This window comes from Chroicocephalus ridibundus, chromosome 3 (genome assembly GCF_963924245.1).
Source record: "Chroicocephalus ridibundus chromosome 3, bChrRid1.1, whole genome shotgun sequence".
Lineage (NCBI taxonomy): Eukaryota > Metazoa > Chordata > Aves > Charadriiformes > Laridae > Chroicocephalus > Chroicocephalus ridibundus.
Genome location: NC_086286.1, coordinates 78077845 through 78099623, shown reverse-complemented (window position 1 = coordinate 78099623; position 21779 = coordinate 78077845). Strand labels below are relative to the sequence as shown.

Genomic DNA, 21779 nt, shown 5'->3' with positions numbered 1-21779 from the left:
ACCTATACCAGCTACACGGTTGTCGCCATTGCTAAAATTAGACTGGCTCCAAAATATCTTAAACGACCGAGAACTGTGAATTTCATATGAGCAGGTATATTTTGTAACAGATCAGCATAAGCAGACCTGACAGCCTGTTTATAAAGGTAAAAACTGATGTGTTCACATTAAACCTTGAAAGCTGTAAAATTATTCTGCTGCTCTAGGTAATTTCTTGCAGCATTTGCTGTATTAAAGAAGGGGACAAAGGTGTACCTGATCTTATTTCTTTATAGACAGGCTTGATTACAGATAATGAAGATTTAGGAAAGACCTCCCTTCCAGAAAGGATACTGCATGTGAGGATTTGTTACCTTAAAATAAGGAATAGCAGCAGCAAGGAGAAAAATACCCTGAAATAAAGAGAAAATAAGCTTTCATTTACCTGTGAATTATTTACCAAGACACAGACACAGGGTCCTTTAGACTTTCTAAAAGAGAATCTTGCCTTTTGTTTCATCAAACCACTCATAAGAAGAATGTGTGTGACCAACTATAAATGTCAAGAATGCTAGCTGTCTGGCTTTTTGTAGTTTTGTAAGTATAGGTCCTAAGCCATAGTGTAAAAACATACTGTAACTACACAGTCCAGCTTAACGTGCATCATGACTCTTTCTCTGTAGTGCTAAATATGGCTAAATACAGCTGAATACTACAATTTCAATAGGTGGAAAATTACTATTAAAACATCAAATATTAGGAAGCCTGTATTTCTTCTGGATCTCTTTAGCAAGAGCCTCAGTCTGAAACACCAAATGCAGACTTTTTTTTCTAAACCATTATAATGCATTAGGTTCACCTATTACAGAAGAAAAAAATATTGACTCAATGTAAGACCTATCAGAAGGACAATGGCCTAAAACCTGCAGTTATTTAGTTTTCTGTTTCTAGCTCATTACACAATCAAATGTTTCCTCTCAAGCATATACAAAGCACAGATTTATCCGAAATACCTTTTGCACAACAGAGCACATTTTTTATAGTTGGAAAATAACTGAGGAGAAAAAACACCCTCACAAGAAGGTATAAGGACCAGAACAAAATTCTACAAAGTCACCACAGGGTGCAATTTCATTCATTCTGAAATGCAAAAAAACCATTATTGCTCATGGAGCATCTACATCTTTCCCCTCACTTCAACGTCAGTCAATTAGGATTTCACAAAGTTACAGATGTCTTTATTCCAACCACTAAGAGAGTGGTTGCTGCTTCCCAAAAAGGACCAAGGTCTTTAGTCAGCCACCATCATATCTATTCCCAAGAACTTTAAAACTGCATGTCCCATTGTGAGAATAGGCTTCTCTCGCACTCTTTCTGTAGCTCAACAGCATCATTTGGACAAAGTTTTACACTGACATTTTTTTCTCCCAGCTCTGAACTCATGCTATATAAACGGCATTCAACTTGTAACGGTCTTCTGGTTGTTCTGAACTGAAGGTCAAATTAAATTTGGTAATTTGTCTACCTCTGTTTCTCATTTGGAGCACGACAGAATTGAGGAAAGGAACAACTGCTTATCCTGTACAATGAATGGTTTCAATCAAAGGTATGAACATAAAGCTAACTTTGAAGTCTACAACGCCCTTGAGATCATGGGAACAACTCATACAGGAACTCTGTTTCAGGAACAGACACATTCAAAGACACAGGCTGAAACCCACTGTCAGCCGCACTAACAATAATGAATCAAAGCAACAAACATGGTATTTTTGAACAAGCAAGGTGATAAATCTTAGCATGAACCTGTGGTAATCCACGGAAGTATCAACACGGGTGCAAATTTTCTTTAAACACATTTGAATTTTCAGAATTCAAGAGCCACAAGATAAGAAGCATCTCTCTTGAAAGAATCTCCCTAGGAGTCAAACGGATAATCTCACGCTGCTAGAAGTTCATGCATGAGTGGCCTTTGTATCATCAGATCTCTTCAAGCTCTGACCTCTCAACATACCACAGAGAGAGTGGGAGAGTCAAGGACAATCGCAGTCAGAGCAGAGTCCCAGCGTTACCTGTGTGAATGCTTCCAAGTGCTCTAGCGAAGACAGGAAAAGAAAGGAGGGACAGAAGAGACAGAAAAGCTTCTGGCCACATAGAAAAAGACTGACTCTTCCCTGCAATTAATGCACAAGGAAAACAGGTACATTGCTTCAAAATAGCAAAACTGTCCTACTTTACCTCCGGCTGTAGTTTCCATTCCAGCAGATCTAGCTTCTGCCTCTAGTCAATTGCCTATAACATTTATTTTCACTTGACTGTAAAAAGAAATCAATAGTGTCTTCTACTTCAGTCAGCAGGGATGAACAAAAAAAATAATCATACCACACGTGAGGCCCAGTTTATAGGAACATGTGTTTAAAGCCATACCATCTGAGACTGCACTCAGTTCCTATCTGTGCTCTTGCTTAGCCCAGAACCCTTACCTTTACCTGAGTGATCCGACACTCCCAGCACGCACAGGAAGCTATAGCTGTTTTGCCTATTGGAAAGCCTGACCTCAGTGTGGTTTCATCTACAAGATGAATGACCCTAAAATTTTTCAAGATCATGAACTTTGTAGAAGACAGATGACAACTGAGGGAGAAACAAGCAGTTATGCAGTAGCCTCATCTGAAAATACTATTTAAAAAACGTTAATCCCCCAAAAGACAGAAGCAAACACGAATAATGCCCTTCAGAGATCTACTATTCCAGTAACCTTAGTTCCTCTAGTCTTTCTCATAAGAAAAGTCAGTTCCGTTTTGCAATAAAAATAAAAAATAAAGAAATCCACACCCAAAAAAACAACCCACACTTACAGACATCAATTTTGCAAAGGTCAGTTAACAGTATCTCTGCATTTCTTTCAGACAATCTTATCAGATACACTAATATTTCACAAATTCTAAAGAAAATGCTGCTAAAGCAAAGAATTGTGTTCCCAAAGAAAAGTCTAAGAACGTATTAATAAATTCAAATATAGAAGTTAAGTATCAGTTGATTTAAAGACTATCACAGGATTTTGTTAATAACAACTCATTTTGATTTAAAATGTTTCTGTGCTTTTTTTCTTCCTGAATCCATTGAGACAGCTGAAGTTCACAAGAGGTATAATAATTTCTAAAATCATCACAAGTAGCATTTTTATCTGTCGGTCATCTAAGTTATAGTCAAGTGATCCATGTAAACCAAGTCCCCAGAGCTGGGAGGCCTTTTATAAACCTAAACTATTTAGATATATCACACTCTTAAGTCAAGTCAAAACAGTGAAGTTTTTGTATTTGCTATACAAATAGAAATTGTTCTTCATTTCCTAAAGTCACATGCGAAGTTAGCCAATTTATGCTAAAAGCAGTTGTCCTGGACCAGTTTCAGCATTCCTTCAGGCAAACATGCTGTTATTGAAACAAATAAATCTTTTTAAATTCTAATACTTTGTTTCAGTAGGAGAGACAAAAAAAAAAAAAAAATTGCAGCCTGTGTCCGTACCCAAATACCAGCAAAGCAGCTCAAGAAACAACACACTTTGGAAGCAGAATGTAAGAGCTGCCAATTACTTCTTCTAATGATCCCTTGCTCCACCACACACGTGGACTGTATCATCTCCTGAACTGTACGTTAAGCAACAGTGAGCACATGCAAATAGAATCTTATTTTACAATGTAGAACTTGGCAGTTAAAAATAGAGGAGAAAGACTTGGGTCAGAAGGCATCTATGCAAATCACGAGCTTGGTTAGAGCCACAGAAGAGGCAAACACGCCTTTTCAGTAGGTATTTTCAAAAGATATGGGAAAATCTAGTGTTACTAACAAATCTCTAGTAAAATTTGGTTAGAACATTCCACAGAAATTCTGGTTACTTGTGCAAACGCATCTGCAGCGTTCTGAATAATGGAAATTTCTGGGGCTTGTGGTTTTTTGGTTGGTTTCTTTTTTTGGTTTGTTTTGTTTTTAAATTATGCATGATGCGAAAATACTTATCTTAAAAGTAAATTTATGGAAGAAAGTTTACAGCACTTCTAGCTACAATACAACAGATTAGATTGGGTGACCCAGAAATACACTAACATATTCAATTTCTATGTCAAGTAGTTCACATGAGAAGTATTTAGTTCCTGACCCAGCCCCTGTTCTACCTTGCTTTGCACCCTCTTACGAAGTACAGGGCAGAAAGGAATCTCTTCTTCCCTCTCAAGCTCTTATTTCCTTTTCGTGTAGCACTACTGGAAAACTCTTAACCCCCTCACTCTGTAACAGGAATCTTCTTATCCTCTTAATCTCTTTAAAAGAAACCACCACTAAATCTTGAGAGGTTGCCCTTCACAGCCTATTATGGGCCAATTTATGCACAAGTCTTCCTCTGCAACCTTGGCCAAAAAAAAAAAAAAAAAAATCTTCATCTGTTTCTCTCTCAAATGCAACCTCTTCTACATCTCATCACCTGCACTCACCTCCTTTCTTCCTCAAGCTCCTACCACCACCACACCTTTGTGCTTGCCAGAGAAGCAAACGAAACACCAGCTGAATGCTGTTTGCTTGCTATGGGCTGTACAGCTCATTTCTGCACTTGGTTTCAGGAAGAGTAAGAGAAAAAAGGACAAAATAGCCATGGGAGAGACCATATGCAAGAGCCTGCGGGAAGCACTAAAAATTACTCATCACTGCTTGCACTGTCCTCTTGGGCAGGAAGCAAAGCCACGGTACATTTGCTCTCGGTAAAGCACAGTTGTGAAATACTAACGATCTCTTCCTAGATTGGGGTTTTTTATTAGAATGCATTGCAGGCAACTAGTTAGACAGGTTTGGTTTAGTTCTGCTGCTCTTTCTCACACATTTTAAGAGCAATCAGTGCTAACAAGTATTTTCAGGATTCACAGGTAAATCTAGTATTTAGGTTTACTTAGCTATTGAGAGATTATAGCAAGGCACGAACACCTTCAGCCATGCTACCTTCCTCAAGATAACAAGTTGATCAAGGAAAAAAAAAAAAAAAAAAAAGAAAGTGAGGAGCAAAACACAGCTTTCCAGATACCATCACTGGTAGAGATTTTGCTACAGAGAAAGGTAATTGTTCAGGATCAAATACACTGCTTTCTTGGGTCAATATTTCTGTGCTTCAGCCTGTCACGGGTTTACGTTAGTAATCCACAAGTACAGCTGAAAACTCCGATTACTTACATTCAGGACAATGTCAAATAGAGGAAATAAGAAGATGTAAATACATAAATTATTATAAACTCTCAAATCTTACAAATGTGAACTTGCATGGGTACATAACACTCCAGTTTCATATTCAAGAGAGTATAAACCTTGCCACATCAATGAGTTGCCTCTCTCTTGATAGCAAATGTAACTGCAGTACACATGTACCCATTCCCCTGTGATTTTAACGCTGTTGATTTTTAGCATTTAGTCAACTTGGATGCAAGTTTCATTTCCCGACACACTTGTGCTATACGACTTCAGTAACTTAAGTTCTGCAGAATAACCATATGAGAGAACAGTACACAAATTATTGCTATACAAACACTGATTTAAGAGAATAAGCAGATTTTGCCTCTTCTACACTTAAAAGTTTTCTATCACCACAGTGATCTCAGTCATAAGTGTGACCAAATCACAGAATCACAGAATCTTAGTGGTTGGAAGGGACCTTTGATGACACCTTTGACAACACAACAATATTAGCAGAAACCCCAACCACAGCAAATCACTCCAGGAGAAAGCCCATTTTTCCAATAGAGCCATGCCTCACAGAATGCTATTTTTTCTCTCTTAATATTTTGCCACTTTTCTGCTTCAAACAAATAAAATTCATCAAATTAAAAAGCAGCTAAAACAAACAACAGGTTACATGGCCAGGACCACAGCCAGCATTCCTAGATTAGATTATACACTTGCCTCGGCTATGTACTTTATCTCCCTTTCCCTTCCTGTGCCCTGACTTTCACTTGACTCTTGTGTGGACTTGGATGCTGTAAACGCTTCAGATTTGCATTAAGACCTTTACATTAATGCTTCTGCACACCAGTATCAGTCCAAGGTGGAAAACAGACTCTCCTCTTCAGTTACAAGCTCACAGTACTCAAAAAATGGGGGGGGAGAGAGGGGAGAAGATTTCATTTGTTTCCCCCTTCCTATGCCTGTACTTCACAGTGATGTTTTTGGACTTGCATCACTGTTGCCCAATTTCCAAAAGGGAATTCCATATTTGGCAGCTAAGGTGAAGCCTGTTTTATACAAATTCTCTTGTTTGAAAGTTACAGATACATTAACAAAGCAACCTGACAAGTTACAAATAGTGACTTTATTTAAAAAAAAAAAGTATATTACTATATTAGCATATAAATCTACATGCTTCATTCAGCTGAAACACTGAACAGTACAGGGCAGTGCCAAACCTTTTACATTTGCCAAAGGATAACATGGCAGGAGGGTCTGGGCTCCCCGGTTCAAGGACAGGGAACTGCTGGAGAGGGTGCAGCAGAGAGCTACCAAGATGATTAGGGGACTGGAACACCTCTGTTATGAAGAAAGGCTGAGGGATTTGGGTCTCTTCAGCCTGGAAAAAAGATGACCGAGGGGGCATCTTACCAACACTTATAAATACTTAAAGGGTGGGTGTCAGGAGGATGGGGCCAGGCTCTTTTCAGTGGTGCCCAGCTGCAGGACAAGAGGTAATGGGCACAAACTTGAGCAGACGAACTTCCACCTAAACATGAGGAGGAACTTCTTTCCTTTGAGGGTGGCAGAGCACTGGCACAGGCTGCCCAGAGAGGTGGTGGAGTCTCCGTCTCTGGAGACATTCCAAACCCGCCAGGATGTGTTCTTGTGCAACCTGCTCTGGGTGACCCTGCTCTGGCAGGGGGGTTGGACTAGATGATCTCCAGAGGTCCCTTCCAACCCTATGATTCTGTGATTCTGTCTGCAGAGGCAACTGCCCTGCAGAGGCAGTTGCCCTGCCCAGGCAAACCTGGGAGCTGCTCAGGGTCCAACTCCTGGACCTTCTGCTGCCATCCTCTTGGAAGCTGATCACTCTGCATTTCTGTCATTCCCTCCGTATCAAGATCAAAAAGCACATACCTGCTTTTTAAAAGGTGTTTTGAAACACACAGATTAAAAATATTACCTACATAGTTACTTGGAAAGAAAAAAGGTCTGTGATTTTATTTTAATAACCTCTGTTGCCCAAACCCAGGTGGTAAGTCAAAGAAAAATAACACAGACATAGCATAAGAGAAAGCAGCCAGCTCAATTGTTTGTTTAAAGGTAAGCAGGAGCAGCAACAACTAGAAAGGTTTTATTCACACGAAGATTTCAGCTTTTGCAAGCATTACATCTGCTGTCAGGGCTACAGAACGAAGAACAGAGTGGCCTATTTTCTACTTGACTCGTGCATCCCATTATTCCTCGCACACTCTTAACTAACCAACGGCGGCATCTTTTCAGCTTGCTGACTCGCCCAAACATCCTCCCACAGGTGAGCTGACACCCTAGTGAAGGAACAGAAATACTTTGTGGTGGCCTGGACTGGTAGACTGATCTTTCCCAGGCATATACAACAAAGAAACAGAATTTCAACCCTCGTTTCATCCTAAAAATTGCCTCCTGTGTGATAAGCAGGTACATGAAGTGAAACAACTAAGCACAACATTGTGCCTTAAACTGTGATCAAAGAAGCAGCAAGGAACACTAACGAGGAGAGGTAAGGCATGAAACTAAATCTCACTTTCCTAACTGTGACTGGAAAAATTGCATTCTTTGTTTTATGGACAAATGTGAACAAGCATCCAAAAAAATGTTAGCGAAAGTCAACGTGATGTTTTAAGGTAGTACACACACACACAAAAATCGTAACAGATTTTCCAGCTGCATAAAGAGCCAAAAACTTAACATTGACAACTGAATTGCAATCATGAGGCTTATATCACTATTTCCGCCCCCTCAAAGCCACCGATCCGGTTCTTGTGTACACTGAAATAAACCACTAGGTAGCTTATATAAAGACCTATTTTCTAGCCCTTCGGGACTGCAAAGATATTAATGAAAGTTTTGTAAACCCAGGTGCCTGATTTAGCTAAATGCACGATGCAGGTAATACCTCATCAGAGCACACAAACACTACTGAAGTAAATGGAAGCTGCAGGTGCTCAACATCTTTAAAAATATGCTTATGTGGTGCATTCAAATGTCACACCAACATTATTCAAATCTGACTGCCTATTTAAAAACATATATATATATATGTATCTTTTAACTCTCATGGAAATCAATCAACTCACTAAAAACATGCACAAATGATACTCTAGGCTGAAAAAGCCAAACTAAGCTGTTACTTTGTTGAAAAACTGCTTTTTATGCCCACGTCATTCATGGAGATCTAGCAATGCAACCACTTTTTTTTACAAGCATTTTATCGAACAGCTTGCCAAGCTCCGTATAAACACATTTTACTATTTCATAAAGTTTATATGCCAAGTTTTTGAAACATGAAGTGACAGGCTCTCAGTGGAATTTCTGCAGAGCTACAAGGTTCTTATTGCCCTCAGTCTCCCAAGACTGTAAATTGTCCATAAGAAGCAAGTAGCCAGAATCTTTTTTCTTTTATACAGGAATCCCTTGCAAATTTGAAATACTGAAACAGGCTCTATGATCAGCCAAAGAAGAATTCCTTTACATGAGGCTCAAAATCCCCCAGTGATCAGCACACTATAAATATGCATCGCTGCTGGGTTTCTGTTGACAGCACGGGAAAAAGTTTCTCTCCATCATTAAGCACCCCTTAAAGATAAGAACTAGTGCTAAATATCCTCCACTCTGCAGAGATTTTAGATAGATATTTTCATACAGAATCACCTTATCTTAATGATTTAGGTTGTTTTCTATTTTTTTTTCCTAACTTGTTCACATCTTACCTTCACCCAAACAGTTACACAAAAGCAACCGAGAGTGAACTCACCAATGCCATAAAAAGGAAAACCACACAAAAAAAAAAAAAAAGGGAGAATAACCCACTTTCCAAGCTTCATGAAGTAAAACCTCTGAGTATACAGTACAGTTACTTTTGCGCCATATTATATTGCATTTCAATCTATCTGACTGCCTACTGAAACTTTGCACTTCCTTTTACCAGTCAGTTCTCTTACGGCTCAAGGTCTCCCTTTGATTATTCCCAGCTCTGACACATTAGCTATCTTTTTATCATGTTTACTTTCACTTTACTACCCATGTGCATTTACAATACTATTATTATTGTAGGGACTTTGAAGACATGTCCTTTATGGTGCTTTGTAGGATCAATGTAACTCTTGCAATGGCTTTCCATTGCCAATGATGGAAATGAAACAGATAAATTAGAAATAGACATGAAATTTCATTTTTTCATAAAACACTAAACCCAAAGCTCTGCCTCTTTAATGCGGTTCTTAAAAGCAGTAATTTTAGGATTATTATATCAAAGAACATCAAAAAACATTTAACCAGCATGTTGGGTGTTTTTATTACTGCTTCCTCTCATATATATATAATGTAAATAAATTAATACTTAAAAAAGAGCACACAACTACTAAGCCCACAAATATTCAAAGAATATAGTGGCAGCTCAGTGGCAGCTGTAATACCCAGAAAAGCTTTAACGTTTCCTTTTCAAGTTAGCTATGCTCTAGTACTCTTAAGGTTGCACAGCAAGCTAGTCAGAATCAGAGCTCATTTCCCAGCATTTAATCCTCCACCTGAATTAGTGTGCTTACCTTTCAGTTATTAATCACTTTGATACTACATCCTCTTAACTCAGAGTTTAAGTTTTCAAGACGCACATGAATGCAATTTATTCCTACAGAAAAATCTCTGGACTTCTCTATTAATCTAAAGCAGCAGCGTTCCATTAACCACTTCCAGAACTTTAAAAAATTGCCATTTTTCCATATTCAGTCTTTTATTTTTCAAAGTTTCAGTTGCCTGTAACGGAAGGCTATTGCTCTTTGCCTTTATTCTGTTAGAATGGTATCGCCAACAATTTGCAAGCATACTTTAATCAAATTTTACAGTATGCTTAGAACGTTTCTATAAATGCGGTTGGTATTTGGGCACTACTCACACCCCACAGTGAAAAAAGCGCTTAATGGCTCTTCTAGAAGAAAAGGGTTATATTCAGAACCTGCACAAGAGCCTTACTCAGGCCACAGGATTGCTCCTCTTCAATGGCCACGCACCAGCCAAGCAACCCCACATCGTAATCGAGTTCTCCATTGCTCTCTTAACCACAGCACGGCAAAAATGGCATCCACGGGACACCTGTGCCACAGTGCCAGCTGTCTTTTCGCCAAGGAAAAGAAGGAAGCCCTGCTAAGCCAACATACGAGGGCTTAATGGCCAAGTGACCTCTCTGGATCTAGCCACAGCCAGGTACGCGGGGACAGGGACAGGTATGGCGCTCTCACATGGGGAAGGGGGGACGATGGGGACACACCTGTGCCTAGATGCTGACAGAAGCTGCCAGCCCTGACTGCGAGGAGCCTCCCAGACACGCCACCAAGCCAAGTCTGCCCGGCTGCGGGCTCAGCCGGGGGCTGGGGCCGGACCGGGGACCGACACCCTCCCCGGGGCTTTCCCGGGCGCACCGTCCGGGACAGGAGAAGCCGGGGAGGGGGCGGTCGGTAGGTAGCCCGGTGCTCCTCGCGTCAAACTTCGCTCGTTTCTCCGGTTCCCTGCAAGTTGCCGGCGCAGGACGTCAAAGCACGAACGCCGCCGTCACACACACACACAAAAAAAAAAAAAAAAAAAAAAAAAAAAAAAGAAAGCGATGACGTTGAAACCTGGTAACGAAAACCACAGCCGAGCCCAGGGGCGCAGCCCGCTGACACCGCACCCCCCACCCCACCCCACCCCCCCCCGCTGCGGGGGCAGAGCGGGACGCGTCGCCGGGGCCTCGGCCGCCACCGCGTCCCCACGGCCGCCGGGACGGCGACAGCAGGGCGGCGGGCGGGATGGATGGCTTTCCCCCTCCCTCGACGCCAGGCAGGGCTCGCCGGGCAGCCGGCCACCGACCCCGCCGTCGAAGGGCCGCGGGCCACCCCCGCCGGCAGGGCCGGGGCACCGGGGCCCGCTACCGGGGCGGGGCGGGGGCTGCCCCGGGCGGGCTCGGCGGACAGAAACTTTCCTGGGAAGGGAGGAGAGGGGAGGACACCGGCGAGGGAAGGGAAGGAGGGGGAGTGTGAGGAAGGGGCGGGGGGGGGAGCCGGCGGCCGTTGGCGGCGCGGCCCGGCGGCGCAACCCGGCGCGGCCCTTACCCGTCCTTGCGGCGGGCCTTGTAGACGTGCCCGTAGGTGCCTCTGCCCACTTTGCAACCCTCGTACTCGAACAGGTCCTCTACCCGCTCGCGCTCGGCCGCCAGCTTCGACTTGAACTCGTAGTCCATGTCTCGCCCATGGGCGGGGGAGGGACGGGCAGGGGGGACGCGGCGGCCGGATTCAGCACCCCCGGCTGGCGGAGCCCCCTCCCGGCGCCGCCATTTCCGGGGCTCGGCGGGGGGGGCGGCGAACGAGCGGGCGGGCGGGAGGGGAGGTGGGATGGGGGGGCGGTTTGTTTTTGTTTTGGTTTGGGGCTTTTTGGCGGGGGGGAGGGGGGTGCGCTCCGCCGCCACCCGCTTCAACTGGGCTCCTCGGCGCGCGGCGCGGGGGATGCCGGGAGTCGTAGTCCGGCTGCGGGCGCCGGCCCCGGCGCCGCGGGCGGGACGGCGGGGGCGGCAGGACTACAACTCCCGGCATGCCCCGGGACGCCCCCGGCCAGGCGGCGTCGGCGCACTCCGCTCCTCGGAGGCACCGAGCGTTTCAGCGGCCGCTGGGAACTTGCTGACTCTTCACATTGCGGGGAAGAGGCGGGAGCGGCGAGAGCGGCCGGGCTCGGCGCCGCTCGCTCGCAGGGAAGGAGGGAGGGAGGACGGGCACCCTCCGCCGCACCGCGCAGCGAGTTGCGGGGCGCCGAATAGTGCGGCAAGTTGTTTATCTCGCCAGCTGCCACTCAAGGTCTGGGTCCCGCCCCCCCGCTGGATGCTGCCCTCTGATTGGCCGGTCTTGCCCCGCCCCCGCGGCAGCTCTGTGGCGGGTCTCTGCCGGCGGCTGCGGGCGCGGGTGGGACTTGGCAGCCGCCCCGCCCGAACGGCGGCCGCGGGGCGGGGCGAGCCGGGCCCGGCCTGGCGGCTGTTTCGAGGAGGCAGCGGCGTGAGGCCGGTGGGGTTGCGGCGTTGGGGAGGAGCTGCGGCTCGCTTGAAGGGCGGGGGCGCGGCCGGGGGAGCGGCTGCTGGGGCGGTCGGCCCGGTGACAAGCGGCGCGCGGGAGCGGCCGTTGGGGCCGGTGCCGGCGCCGCTCGCGCCCTGGCCCGCCCAAAGCAAACGGCTCCTCCTCAGCGGAGCGGAGGCCTCGGGGCCGCGCCTGTTGGGGTCCGAGCAGGGGGCAGGTGGGGGAGCAGAAGGATAGAATCGGTGGAAGGGACCTGCCCCGGAGTCACCTTTCATGGAATCATAGAATGGTTCGGGTTGGAAGGGACCTTAAAGATCACCCAGTTCCAACCCCCCTGCCATGGGCAGGGACACCTCCCACTAGACCAGGCTGCTCAAAGCCCCATCCAGCCTGGCCTTGAACACCTCCAGGGATGGGGCATCCACAGCTTCTCTGGGCAACTTGTTCCTGTGTCTCACCACCCTCACAGGAAAGAATTTCTTCCCAATAGCTAAATCTCCCCCTTCCAGTTTAAAACTGTTACCCCTTGTGCTATCACTACACTCCCTGGTAGAGAGTCCCCCCCCGTCTCTCCTGTAGGCCCCCTTTAGGTACTGGAAGGCCGCTATAAGGTCTCCCCGAAGCTGCCTCTTCTCCAGGCTGAACAACCCCATCTCTCTCAGCCTGTCCTCATAGGAGAGGTGCTCCAGCCCTCGGATCATCTTTGTGGCCCTCCTCTGGACCTGTTCCAACAGGTCCATGTCCCTCTTACATTGGGGGCCCCAGAGCTGGATGCAGTACTCCAGCTGGGGTCTCACAAGAGCAGAGTAGAGGGGCAGAATCACCTCCCTCGACCTGCTGGCCACGCTGCTTTTGATATCGCTGCAGTTCCGTCTTGGAAACACAAATTCTCAGAAAGTGGCTAGATGTAGCCAGACGGTGCTAAATAAACTCATTTTTCATACTAAGGATCACAGGGGCAGATTACAGTGTTTGCATTCAAATACTAACCTGGTCATATCGCTGAGAGTTTTGATTCAATAGAGCACAGAGATTTTTAGACAAACACGAGGCTACCTACTCTCAGCTTTCAGATTTCGTTATTATTTTGAGGTCATAGAAATATTTATACCTTTTAAAATTATGTCTTACTCTCATTCAGGGATTTCTTTGTGAAAAACATCACTTTGCAAGCATATTTGCATTATGGGAGCACCACACAGAGCTAACCAAATAGCAAGATTATATCCTGTCATACAAGCAAGTAATAATCCCCGCCTTGAGTACTCATCCTTAGTTTATAACAGTCAGCAGCAAGTGAATGAAACAGAATGAAATTGGAGATGGGAAGAGTGAAAACGGAGGCCTTCCATATACAGAAACCATCTCAGTTCATCACCTGCCCAGCCAGCATTAGTTATGGTAAGTTTTTCCACTGCCTGGCACACGCGGGATGGGAGGGGTAGGCGAGCTGATGAGAAGCTGTCGTTGCTGACAAAGCAAAGGGAGGGGTCAACGGCGCTATATGGTAAGGTACTATATGTGATTACTAGTGCATAGCTAAGTCATGAGGTCCTAACCAGGAGTTTGTTTCTCAAGTAATGGCAGAAGGAGTGTAACTGTTTTGACGTGATTATTTCTTCCAGAAGGCATATTGGTGATTCAGTATTTCCCTTGTGCCAGGTAGCTAACAACCAAAATTCTCAGAAAATTCCATCACCCCTTTACCAAAGTAATATTTTCCAGAGAACTACAAGTGCTTTTCTCTGCAGTTGCAGATATGGATCTTCCTGAGCAAGGCCGATCATGAGCTGGCAAATTTCCTAAACACAGGAGAGAGAGGACCATTGATCTTCCAGCGTTAACACTAAAGACTTTTGCTGAAATTAGACCTAACCATTTAAATTTTGCAAAGCGTTCACATCTTTGGTCACCTAGTAATCAAAACCATCACTGAGAAGAAAGGGACACAGGCTTAAAAAGGCAAGCATGTAGCTGTAGAAGGTTATGCTACCCAGGTGTATTCATCCAGTCTCAAAGTCACCAGGAATAAGGACTACCTTGCTGGTGGTAATAATAAACTCTACAAGTAGTTACAGTTGCCCTCTTTGACCAAAAAATAGCTGTTACTGCCCATTTTCATCACTAAGGCTTTTGTTTTCTACTCTTTCAATTCCACCGTGTAATGACAAGACTGTCTTTTACTATAATTCATTGTATGCAGCCCCGGTGAGAGAGGGCTAATGGCACCCCCATGATGGAAGCCTGGCTAGGCTGGCATTTGTAAGCCAAGGCAGCTTAATTCCCTTCTGCCCTCTACTCTTCCCAGCTCTCTAGTGTTGCATGCAGCCATTTTAACCTTTCAACTGTAAACTGACCATGCTTTGCCAGTAAACATTTTGGCCCTCACTGCTGCTACTGGGAGGCTGTCTGAGAGAAAGCTCTCTGACAGCTGGAAGCCTTTTTAAAATTTCAAACCTAAATTTCCCTGTGACCAGTTCACATCCATCTTTTCTTCCAGTGCAAATACTGTCCTCAAGTAGCCTTTCCCACTCTCCTGTGTGTATCCCCTGCCAAAAGTATTTATAGGCATCAATCTCATCCACACACAGCCTTTATTTTGCTGGACTAAACAAGCAATGCACTTCTCATCCCCCTCATGACCCCCCCACCCAGTGGAAGCTGGACTGGTACAAAGCTGGTTATGGGAAACGCAGAATGGGATCCTTGCCCTGGTTCCTTCTCTCGTGACACAGCCCTGCATCCAGTTTCTGAATCCTTACGCTGGCCACATAAAAGCCATTTAAAGCACAGATTTAAAGCAGCTCCAAGTGTAGGCCAGCTCAGAGGCAGGTAAGAATGAGTCTACCTGCTCATTTGATGCAAAAGTTTTATCGATGCATGGTTAAAAGATGGAAATGGGCCCACTCATCTCTTTTTGAGGTTGGAGCGCATGGCAGGATTCCACTTCAGGTTCATCAAGATGGAGAAAATTGTTTATGTAGGCACCTGCTGTCAGACCCGCTGGAGAACAGCTGCCTGGCATCTCCTCCCTGGGTGGCTCCCAGAGGAGGAGCAGCATCGGAGGCAGCCATTGACAAGGCAGAGATGGATCTTGAGCAGTGGCAAATGGGCCAAGAGAAAGGGGCAGAGTAGTACTGTGACATTTCCATTGCTCTTCTGTGTTAGTAGAACAGTTGTGATACTGGTAATACATATTTAATAGCATTCACGTTTTTTTAGAAGGGTTTTATGAATTGTATTATTCTCCTCTAGTCAGAAGAGAAATGACGGTAACCTTTTTAATATGTAATGCCCTATCATTTGTTAATTGTGCTGATGCAGAAAGTCTGAGTAGCCCCACCAAAGAAAACAGAAAATGACAAGCTTGCAGATTGCAAGCATGATTTTTTTCAGCCTGCCAGCCTAACTGAAGATGCTGGGTTGTTGCTCATTAGAATCACCATTTCTACCTGGTCTAGTGGGAGGTGTCCCTGCCCATGGCAGAGGGGTTGGAACTAGATGATCTTTAAGGTCCCTTCCAACCCGAACCATTTTATGATTCTATGATTCTATGATGATTCTTACAAATCTCAAGTCACTGAGGCTAAACAGTGCCCAATCTGTTAGAGAGGAAAGGTGTTTCAAGCAAGACTGAAAGTTGAGGAATTGAATATTCTCACCAATTCTCCAAGACAGATAAGACATGAATATCTAATATAAAAAGGAAGAATTTGGTCGTTAGCACTTCAACATGAAGAAAGTGACGCACACAGACCATTTTTCTTCTTTGCAAATTACTTTGCACATAAAATACACCATTTTATTTTCTTTCCAGCTTGTCTTAACATCATTCCTTGGCTTGGAAAATTGTAATTTCTATCATAGGCAATCTCTTACCATTTTCTCTTTGTGTATTAGTGAGACCAAAAAATATGTGGTGTTTTTTTTAATTTTTCTAGGCCACATCTGGAAGCAGTTGTACCTTTTCTTAATTTACCCTCTTTGTAAGCTTTTACATGCTAATCCAGTGTGAAATTTTGGCTTCTTAGGGATCAAGACAGCATTTTTCCAGTAGATCTTGAGTGGGGCATTAGTAAACATACACAAACAGCATTTACTTCTGTCAGTCACATTGAAGCTGATGTTGTTTCACTTAAGAGTGGAAGGATACATCTCAGAAATCTGAGGAATGAGTAGAGAAAATTCAGAAGGAATAGAGGTCTTACATGAACTGTATTATCATCTCTGCAGAAGCAAAGAAAAACTAACACTTCTATTAAAAAAATAAATGTAGAAATATACTTGGGATTTTTAAACATATTAGTATGGGAGTGTGAAGTGTGGGACAGCATGTCAGAGGATTTCTAGGAGGGATAGATTAGAAAGTCTTTGACCAGCTGTAAGTTTATACGTTATCATTCCCCATAAAACTCTGAATTTTTGAATCTTTTATGTCAATTAACTTCTAAACGCCTGTAATAAAAGTATTAACCTTATTTTATAGGTTTAGAAAATAAAGCGCGTAACTAAGGAGGTCTATCAAGATTTTACAGTAAACCTAGAGAGTATCCTAGGAATGGAAGATGGGAGTCCTGACTTCTGCTCTCATGATATAATTATTTGGCTAGCTCTGTTTGTTTTTTTTTTTAATTAACTTTTATAGTACCATAATCCAAATAGTACTGAAATAGAAACCTTGTGCTGCTTTTCTTGAGTATAATCCAAGAACCTTGTCTCAAAATAGGCTGTACCATGTTTGTTTCACCATGTTTTTTCCCTGAGAAAAAGAAAATCCTCACAAAACCACAAAAGCTATTCCCTACCTTCTCTTTACGAACTGGCAAGATTGAAGAGTTACCTGACAAAAACAAGGGAGTCCAGCGTTCAGCAACCAAAAAACAGTGGGAGACAGCAAAGTAAAAGTGAAATAATTCTGTTATGCCACAGTCCATCATTGCGCAACTACAACTCAACCTTATCGCTGATCAACTAGTGTAACCGCATGTACATATTCTTAGCATATCCACTTACTTCCTGTCAATTGTGAAGCAAGATGCACGAGCGTACATCATTTGGGCTTGCTTCAGTTTGTCAGAAAAAACAACACCAAAACACCAGAGGATACTATTAACTAATGCCACTGTGCTCACATTTGAGAGTCAGCTGGTTCAGAGGGCCAGCCAATACCTCCAAAGCAGAGATTTGGAGAAAGCCTTGAATTCTAAAAACATAGAAGTTGCCCATAATTATGGAGAAAGCATACACTCTAATTCTGAATATAGCAGCCCAATATTTCATACTTTGGAGCTGCATAGTTGGTGTAACTGAGTTTCCTTGGCTTTATCGGTATACATGGTTTCAGTCTACCTGCATTGTTGGCATCCTCATTCCAGCACCACCGTATTCCACCTACTGTATTTCCTTGCCAGTCATTCAAGTTCTCAGAAGTTAAAATAATTCTAAACTTCACCGCAGAATCCACTGATCTTTTTCCATTCAGTGGAAAAGACAGTAGCATGTAATGAAAAAGGAAAGATGTTTCTTTAATTATCCTTGAAGTATACAATAAAAGACAGTACAGCAAAACTGCACTGTTTGATAGCTGTCTCAGGTTAAATCCATTCCCACAGAAGAAACAGAACAATGCTAAACAGATAATCTGATCCATGTCAAGTTCTACTGTTATGTTTTCAGCTTTTTCCATTGGATGTAATAAGTTTTATACCATTGTACACTGGCAGAATCCATCCTAAAGACAAGCTATGGCTATAGAACAGTATTTCATGACAAGTCTATAGAACATATATAATTTATATATATAGAACTATTATACTTTAGTGTTGCTCCTAGACAAGTAGATTATGATGGCCTATTAAAACTGTTTTTAACAGCAAATGTTCAGAAGAGCTTTAATAAATCACTTTTGGATAGAAGACATAGGACAAGAAATAATAAACTTGAGTTGTACCAAGTGAGATTTATATAAAGGAAAACCTTTGAGTGATAAAGACAGTTACATACTGAAATTGTTTGGAGACACCGTGTAATCAATAGACTAAAATTAAAATTGCTATATATTTTTAAAAAAAGGTTAGATAAATCTCTGTCAAATTTTGTAGGCAAGGTATCATTAACATGAGGAGGAGAGTGGCCAGAAATGAAATTTATTGTTTTTCTTTCCAGCCCTACTTTTCTATGACTCTGATATTCTATATGACATAAGAAGAAGCAGTTAAAAGGCAAAACCCAAAAGGCAGAAGTAAACCACGAGTTTTCGTGGCGGAAGGGTTATCCCACAAGGGTTTGCACTTAAAGCTGAGCTGTTCACAGTTCATAAGTTCACTGTTCACTGGGAAAAGGAATGAGTGATGATGTGACAACATTTGAAGAACATATCTAATAATTCAGATCTAAAGCTGATTGAAAAGTACTGCAGGAGGCTCCCAGGACGCTGTGTGAGTAGCAGTAGTGGAAAAGCAGTGTTCCAAAGTTAAGCATAATGCACATGGGGGGAAAAATGTACAGACGTGATGATGGACTCTAAAAGCTAGTATCAGTCAGGGAAATGTCTTGAAGTCACCGTGAGTAGTTCTCTGAACAGAAGTTCAGTGCTCAGAAATAGTCAATAGGACTAGAAAGGTAAACTTTTTTAGGAAAGGGATAAGAAAACACAACATAAATGACATTTATAGTACTGCATATAACTGTGGTGCACGACTTGTCTATTGCTTTCAGTTCTAGTTACTCCGTCTCAAAATCCATATAGTAGGATTACAGTAACACTCAGGCTTGGATAACCAAAACTCAGAAATATGAAATGGCAAAATGATGGGATACAAATACATTAGCAGCTATTAAACACCAAATACTGCCTCTGTCTTAGCAACTCTGCAGGACTGAGATTACTGGAAGCTGGGAATGCATACAGAAGAGATTATTGCTACCTGCCTGTCCTTTTCCTATACCCTTTCATTGTGTGCTAGATGGGCCTCTGGCTCCTACAGCCATTCTTATGATCCTATGAGGATAGGCTAAATAAATCTGGACTTGTTAGCTGGGAAAATAAATGATCAGGGGGTGATAAATGATAAAAAATCAATTGATTCCAAAGACAAACTTTATTAATATTGTGTTGGTTTTGGCTATTATGTGCCATGGTCCAGAGGAAACTTCCAGCTCAGGAATTCACTACAACACAGTTTGTTAGAAGCTGAGATGATGTAACAAAAGAAATGAGCGATACAAGAGCTGGATCCCTCCTGCCTGTGAATGATTTTGAGCTTTGTGAAACTAGGGTGGAATTAGATTTAGAAAAACCTAAGAAGAACTCATATGCTGAGAGCCTCAATATGTTACTGAAGTTCTGGTTTTCTTATTTCCGCTCTAATTTTGTTATTTCCTAACTCCATCCATGCCTCAGTGGCAAAATCCTAAATTATCTAGATTCCAGAAATGTATTTACAGCCAAATAGGAAATGACAGCATTGGCTGCTGGCTCACTATGCTGAAGAAGTTGAGCAACTCTGAATTTTAAAAGAGAGCCAGATGGTCTAATGAGAGCAGGAACCAAGAGTTCCATTGCCCTGCATGGTTTTATTTCTTTATGGACCAGGTTTTCTATCTGTAATGCAAGGCAGAGTATTTCCCCATCTTTAGGAAAATTTTTGGATTAAAGCATTACTAAACCTATCAATTAGCTTTACTAGCTATGTCCATCAACCAGTAAAGAATTTGCACTCAGCCAAATTCCAGTCAGCTTGAAAACAACAGACTAAAGTCTTTTTAGACATCAGTCTATGATCATGACGCTACAACCCAAAAAAAAGATTATCCTAAGAAAAATACTTATTGTTAATGCCTTATACAGAAAAGACTAAGCACTGCCTGTTGAAGCAAAAATACTTTTCAAACCCTTGCCACCAGACCTCAAAAATTTTATTGTCAAACCCCTAAGGTGTTTCTGGCTGGACAAAGTATCAAACAGGAGGTGATTATGACTTTGGCCTCACAGAAGATGCAGAAACAAGAGTTGATGCAAGGAAAGTATGGAGATGATGCATCCATAGACAATCACTAGTTGCTCTTACTGTAGAACATGAATGCCCTTGCTGCCAAGTGAGTCTTCTTATCGCTAGCTTCTGTGTTATCCCCACTCCAATTTTACACATAGACATTCAGCAAAATTAAGGCATTCAAAAGTATTACATTAATGCCCCTAAGCCAAAGTACTTTCAACTGCCATATTAATGTTTCTTTGAAGGATAAAGTGCCCTTGGTTCCCTGTAGCCTCTGATAGCGTAATGTGTCTGGTTGGGGTGGGGTTAATTTTCTTCATAGCAGCCTGTATGGTGGTGTGTCTTAGATTTGTGACCAAAACAGTGTTGATAACACACCAGTGTTTTAGCTATTGCTGAGCAGGGCTTCCACAGCATCAAGGCCTTCTCTGTTTCTCACTCTGCCCCCACAGCGTGTAGGCTGACACGAGCTGACCAAAGAGATATCACATGCCGAGTAACATTATGCTCAGCGATAAAACTGGGGGGGGGGGGGAAGTTTTTTCAAAGTTGCCATTGCTTGCAGACTGGCTGGGCATCAGTCTGCTGGTGGGAGGTGGTGAGTGAGTGCCTTTCCATCACTTGTTTCTTTTTCTCTCTTTTTTTCTTTCCTTGACTTATGAAACTGTCTTTATCCTGACCCGTGTGTTTTTCTCACTTTTGCCCTTTCGATTCTCTGCCCCATCCCACTACGGGGGGAGCAGCTGGGTGGGTGTTTAGCTGCTGGCCAGGGTCAGCCCACCACCCACAGGAAAGCTCTGAGGAAAGAATGAGATGGAAGTGGGATGCATCTTACTAGGCTATTTGATTCACCATGGCACTCATCTTCTACTCTGTATGTGGAAACTACCAAATCCCTTTTGGTAGGACTGGGTGGAAGAAGTCGCAGTTCATTTTCTCTTTCCCATCTATTGGTGTCAGCAAGAAGGCAGTATGGGTCTCAAAAGGATTAACGAACCGATAACAGTTCCTGTTGTGTGAAACAACTGAAAAAAACCTGCTGTGTCTCCAAACCTCTAATGCAGGTTTGGATTTTTTTTTTTGTTATATCATATGTCAGAGTAAGGAGACTTAAACTTTAGGGAGTAAAATTCATACACTGTCTAAATCGAATGGAGCTTCAATAGTAACTTAATGGAGCCATGTTTACACCAGAGTCTGTTCCAAACCTCATTGTTGCCACTGGAAAAACTACATTATATGTCTTTCAGTTCTTGTGTCTATAAAGTAGGAACAATAATATTTAGACATCCTTAATAGGACTATCTCAAATCTAATTGGTAACTTTGGACACTCTGAGTATTAAACATTATTTTATTGTTATTACTTTAATATTGCAAAATGACAGTTGTCAGTGCAAACAAAACTTTCTTCATATAACCCATTGAGTCCATCACTTGCAATGGATTCTTTGGTATAAGACAAAACACAAGGAGCTGTAACTTTAGCATGCTTGTTTTAGAAGCAAGCGTGCTTGAAATAGAAATAATTG

At 43.0% G+C, this 21779-nt stretch overlaps 1 protein-coding gene across 2 annotated transcripts in view; it reads right to left on the bottom strand.

Annotated features, from left to right (window-relative positions):
• The window catches only part of CDK19 (cyclin dependent kinase 19), a 132562-nt gene extending 120768 nt beyond the window's left edge, over positions 1-11794 (bottom strand). Inside the window, exons 1-2 of one of the 2 annotated variants that reach the window (XM_063329780.1) lie at positions 11304-11440; positions 10484-10721 (exon numbers count right to left, since the gene is read on the bottom strand). Coding sequence is in view for 1 of the 2 variants with exons in the window: in XM_063329779.1 (XP_063185849.1) it covers positions 11304-11431 (128 nt within the window). In the remaining variant the exon portion in view is untranslated. Of the gene's footprint in view, positions 1-10483; positions 10722-11303 lie in introns of both variants that reach the window. The other variant, XM_063329779.1, reaches the window with a different exon arrangement.
• Positions 11795-21779: the final 9985 nt, after the last annotated feature.